The sequence below is a fragment of the Propithecus coquereli genome, unplaced genomic scaffold (genome assembly GCF_000956105.1).
Source record: "Propithecus coquereli isolate 6110/MARCELLA unplaced genomic scaffold, Pcoq_1.0 Scaffold30, whole genome shotgun sequence".
Taxonomy (NCBI): domain Eukaryota; kingdom Metazoa; phylum Chordata; class Mammalia; order Primates; family Indriidae; genus Propithecus; species Propithecus coquereli.
The window spans coordinates 2,273,539-2,279,071 of record NW_012148619.1 but is presented as its reverse complement, the minus strand read 5'-3'; the positions used below and the strand labels follow the sequence as shown (position 1 = coordinate 2,279,071).

Below are 5,533 nucleotides of genomic sequence, written 5' to 3'. Positions count from 1 at the left end.
ATATTCTGTTTGTATTTTTCTCAGGTACTGTCAAAGAAAGCAAGAGATGGAAAATTGTTACCTGAAGAATACCAAGGAGGATCTTTTAGGTAAATTTTTTTGTGTGTGGCTATTGATTTTCCCCCCAAAATATCATGGGAGTACAAATGTTTTTGGTTACTCGGATCGCTTCTGTAATGCTTGAGTCAGAGTTATAAGTGTGCCACCACCCAATTAGTGTTCATTGTATCTCTTAGGTAGGTTTTTGCCCATGCCCTCTGCCCCCCTCCACTCTGCTTGATTTCCACTGAGTTTTACTTCCCTCTGTGCACATGTGTGCTCATCGGTTAGTTCCAATTATAATAGTGAGTGCATGTGGTGTTTGTTTTCCATTCTTTAGATGCTTCACTTAGAATAATGGTCTCCAGTTCCATCCAAATTATTACAAAAGGCATTGATTCATACTTCTTCGTGGCTGAGTAGTATTCCGTGGTATACATATACCAAACTTTGCTAATCCACTAATGAGTTGATGAGCACTTGGATTGATTCCTTATCTTTGCAATTGTGCTGCAGTAAACATTCGAGTACAGGTGTCTTTTTGGTTAAATGACTTCTTTTCTTTTGGGTAAATACTCAGTAGCGGGATTATTGGATCAAATGGTAGGTCTACTTTTAGTTCTTTGAGGAATCTCCATACTATTTTCCATAGAAGTTGTACTAATTTGCAGTCCCACCAACAATGTATAAGCGTTCATTTCTTTCTGCATCCACACCAGCATCTGTTGTTTTTGGACTTTTTATATAAGTCATTCTAACAGGGGTAAGGTGATATCTCATTGTGGTTTTAATTTTCATTTCCTGATTATTAGTGACACTGAGCATTTTTTCATGTTTATTGGTCATTTGTCTATGAAACACTGAGGAACGAAATCACAGATGACACAAACAAATGGAAAAACATACCATGATCATGAATCGGTAGAATCAACATTGTTAAAATGTCCATACTACCCAAATGATTTACAGATTCAAGCAATGCACATCAAAATACCAACGTCATATTTCACAGATCTAGAAAAAATAATTCTAAGCTTCGTTTAGAACCAGAAAAGAGCCAAAGCAGCCTTAAGCAAAAAGAACAAATCTGTAAGCATCACATTAACAGACTTCAAACTATACTACAAGACTATAGTAACCAAAATAGCATGGTATTGCCACAGAAATAGAGACATAAACCAATAGAACAGAACAGAGAACCCAGATATAAAACCATCCACATACAGCCAACTGATCTTTGACAAAGCAGACAATAATATACACTGGGGAGAAGAATCCCTATTCAGTAAATGGTGCTGGGAAAATTGAATAGCCACATGCAGAAAAACAGGATCCATCTCTGTCACCGCTCACAAGAATTAATTCAAGATGGATAAAAGACTTAAATGTGTAAGGCATGAAACCATAAGAATTCTAGAAGAAAATGTTGGAAAATCTCTTCTAGATACTGACCTGGGCAAAGAATTTTTGAAGAAGACCCCGATGGCAATCACAGCAACAACAAAAATAAAAAATGGGACTTGGTTAAATTAAAAGGCTTCTGCACAGCTAAGGAAATAATCAACAGAGCAAATAGACAACCTTCAGAATGGGAGAAAATATTTGCAAGCTATATATCCGATAAAGGGCTAATAACCAGAATCTACAAAGAACTCAAGCAAATCAACAAGAAAAAAACAACCCTATTAAAAAGTGGGCAAAAGACGTGAACAGAATATTTTCAAAATAAGACAAATGGCCAAGAAACATATGAAAAGAATGCTCAATGTCAGTAAACATCAGGTAAATTTAAACTCTTAATTATCAGTAGCATCAGACAGATAAATAATAAGACATTAATTCCATGTCAACCTGTTTCATTTATTTTTCTGAAATAGTTTTTAAATTTAAGCTAAATATCACATACTTTATTCAGACAACAGAACATATGAAAATATTCTTCAGACTAGTCAGGCTAGTTATATCAAAGCTAGTAGGAACCCATTAGTGTTGAACAAAACATTATTTGAATGGACATTGACTAGCATGTATTGACATTCAGGTTCTTAAACTTTTATTTTTTAAATAAATTTATAAGCACAATAGATTGTAAACCTTAGCTATTTTCTTTCTACTTGTGTTATCTTTTTTAGTTGTTATCAGCTCTATTTTCAAGTATAACTTACATAAAGTGCACTGAATATAGCTTAAATTTTTTACAAAGTGAAGAAACTGTGTAGCCACCCAAAGCAAGATAGAAAATATTACCAGCATCCCAGAAGCCTCCCTTTACCTCTCCTAATCATCACACCCCTCAAAGGTTACCACAGTTCTGAAAATGATCATTGTAGATTTGTTTGCTGGTTTTGATCTTTATATAAATATTACGTATTCTTTAGTATCTGGCCCCTCCCCCTGCATTAATGTCTGTGACATTATATTGTTATGCGAAGCAGCTGTTTATTTGTTATTGTTGCAGTATATAGTATTCTATTGGATAAATATATGAGAATCCATTTTACTGTTGGGCGTGTGGGGTGTTTCTAGTTTGGCACCATTACAAATAATGGTGCTATGAACATTCTTTTTAGTGTCTTGTGGTGAACATATGTACTTTTTTGTTGTCGTTGTATAGACCTAAAAGTAGAATTGCTGGGTTAAAAGCTCTAATAGATACTATCAAACAATTTTCCAAAATGGTTATACAAATTTACATTTCCATCAACAATGCATGAGAAATCCCATTGCTCCACATTCTTGCCAACATATAGTAATGTTAGGTTTTAAATTTTAATAATTCTTGGGGTATGTAGTGGTACTCTGTGGTCAGTGAAATGCAAATTAATGATATTACATACTTTTTCATTTATCAGCCATTTGAATATCTATCTGGTAACTCATCAGGTAAAGTACCTTTTGAAATCTTGTGTCCATTTACAAAAGTTACTCATAGGATTCCTTATTCCCAGATACACAGACATTGGTAGGCTATATATTATTTCAAATACCTTCCCCACTCTGTGGCTTACCTTTGGGACTCTCGGTGATTTTTTTAATGAAAGAAGTTCTGAATTTTAATGAATTACTATTTATCAGTATTTTTCTTTATAGTTGGTACTATTTGTTTTTGTTAGGAATTTTTTATGTCCCAGAATCATGAAGTTACTCTTCTGTGTTATCTTCTAGAAGCTTTCTGTCTGGATACTTTCCAGACAGCTCCTGTATACTGATCTTTTGTCTGATGTCTTGGCTAAATTACTTATTAATTTACTAGTTTATTTGTAGAGTCTTAGATTTTTCTATGTATACAATTAATTTGTGGATAATAATAGTTTTTCTTTTTTTAATTCTTATACCATGTATTTCTTTTTCTTGCCATATTCCACTGCCTAGGCACTCCAGTTCAATGCTGAATTAATGTTTAATAGTAGATATGATATTTCTGTGTGTGTTGCTACATGTTCTTTGGTCTTTGAGTAACTTGGTATAAAGTTCAGTAGCAAAGTTTTTAAGTAAAACTATATGCTTAAGGGAAAGGTACTTTGGTTAAGGACGTGCCACCTTCAGAGCTTTCATTTTCCCTCTAGTATTTCCAACTTGGGGATGTTTGGCATCGATGAATTTACTGCAGTGATCAACCCGCCTCAGGCCTGTATCCTGGCTGTTGGGAGATTTCGACCTGTGCTGAAGCTCACTGAGGATGAAGAGGGGAATGCCAAACTGCAGCAGCGCCAGCTTATAACAGTCACAATGTCAAGTGACAGTCGAGTGGTCGATGACGAACTGGCAACCAGGTTTCTTGAAAGTTTTAAAGCAAACCTAGAGAATCCTATCCGACTTGCCTAGTCCTCAAAGATGAGAAGTTGGTCTTTGGCTTAGTTAATTCAGTAGCTGTTACCAAGAAACATAACATTATAGAAAAACAACCAGGTATTTAAGTTTGAAGTGGATGAAATGTTTATTTATTTAAGGTGAAAACATTTGACCCAAGTTGTCATCATTTTCAACCTGAGTTTAATGTTGTAGAAATAAATGATGATAAACTAATGGAAGAAAGAGAACATTTGGTTAGTCAGATCCATTTTTAACCTCTGGTGCTGTACAAAAGGGGTATTAAAAACTAGATGTAAATCAAATTATATATTTGGCTCATTTGAGCATTTTAGAATATTTAAGAATGTATGATACATTGTAAAATCAAAAAATTGTTAGAACTCTATCTTAATTGAGTTGAAGTATGTGGTCTTCAGAGAGATGCCCACTAATTTAGCAGTGAGACCTCACTTTTATAAGCACTGCTCTAGATATACTTGAACAATTTAATATGTACAGTTCTGGATAATAGTAAATAAGGATCACATCGTATTAGGGGTTGTGGCAACATTATTGAATTTTTTATGTATATAAAGCTGTATGTTTTAGAGTGGTTTCTATCAGTCTTATATTTCACTTCTATAACACTGTGAACTTGTAAAGAATGGAAGAATAGAATAACAGAAGCAAGAATGGAGAGAGATGTTTCTAAAAAGTTGTATAGTTTAATGAAAAACTATAGCTAAAATATGTAAACCTTTTGAAATAAACTGCTTACTTTCATCCTGAGTTGGAATATATTTAAATAAACTGTGTTATCCTCTACCAAACATTTTAAGTTAGTGTTAATGTAAACACAAAATGTTATTTCTTAATGCATTTTAATCAATTTTGTATTGTGCAATAAAATGTGAGATAATACAAAAATTTCTTTTGGTTTTAAATGTTACGACACAGAAGTTTAGTTAAAACTTTGAAGTAGTTTAGTGTTTTTCTAGAGCATCTTAAAAGGGACTCTACAGAAGGAAAGAATGATTTTAAAATTAGTTTGACATTAGAAAAGTAACTGATAGGAAATGTAAAACTTCAGAAAGAGTGGAAAAGAAGACTTATGAAGCCAAACAGATGAGAACTGTCCTTTTTATTCCATTGGTAATATGAGCTGGGCCCAGTGGCTCATGCCTATAATCCCAGCACTTTGGGAGGCCCAAGTGGGAGAATCACAAACTAGCCAGGCAGGATAGGATGCACGTGTAATCCCAGTGATTCCAGAGGCTGAGGCAGAAGGATCTCGAGCCCAGGAGTGCAAGGTTGCAGTGAGCTGTGATCAGCCCACTGTACTCCAGTCTGGGTGACAGAGCAAAAAACTTGTCTCTTAAAAAAAAAAGATAATATGAAATTTTCACTAATCATTATAAAGGTTAGAAGAGCTCATTTCTCTCTCTTTTGGCAACTCTGCAATAACTGGCAAGATAGTTATTTAAATTGGATGGTAATTTAATTAACTAGTCACAGAAAGAGTCCTGTTAGTGTCAGCTGACATGAATCACCAGAAGAGAGACTGTATGTTGCAAGTTGTGTGGCATGGCACGAGGAACTATAAGTCCTAACAAAAGAACCTTCTAAAGTAATTAGTGCCAATATAGCAATTGTTAAGAAATCCAATTACTCAGTTTTAACAAGCCATCTTTTAAAAAGTCTT

General features: G+C 34.2%; 1 protein-coding gene across 1 annotated transcript in view; it reads left to right on the top strand.

The window, feature by feature from the left end:
* The window catches only part of PDHX (pyruvate dehydrogenase complex, component X), a 98,468-nt gene extending 93,657 nt beyond the window's left edge, over window positions 1-4,811 (top strand). Inside the window, exons 11-12 of the mRNA XM_012649544.1 lie at window positions 25-89; window positions 3,606-4,811. Of these exons, the coding sequence (XP_012504998.1) occupies window positions 25-89; window positions 3,606-3,864 (324 nt within the window). The 3' untranslated portion in view covers window positions 3,865-4,811. The remainder of the gene's footprint in view (window positions 1-24; window positions 90-3,605) is intronic.
* Window positions 4,812-5,533: the final 722 nt, after the last annotated feature.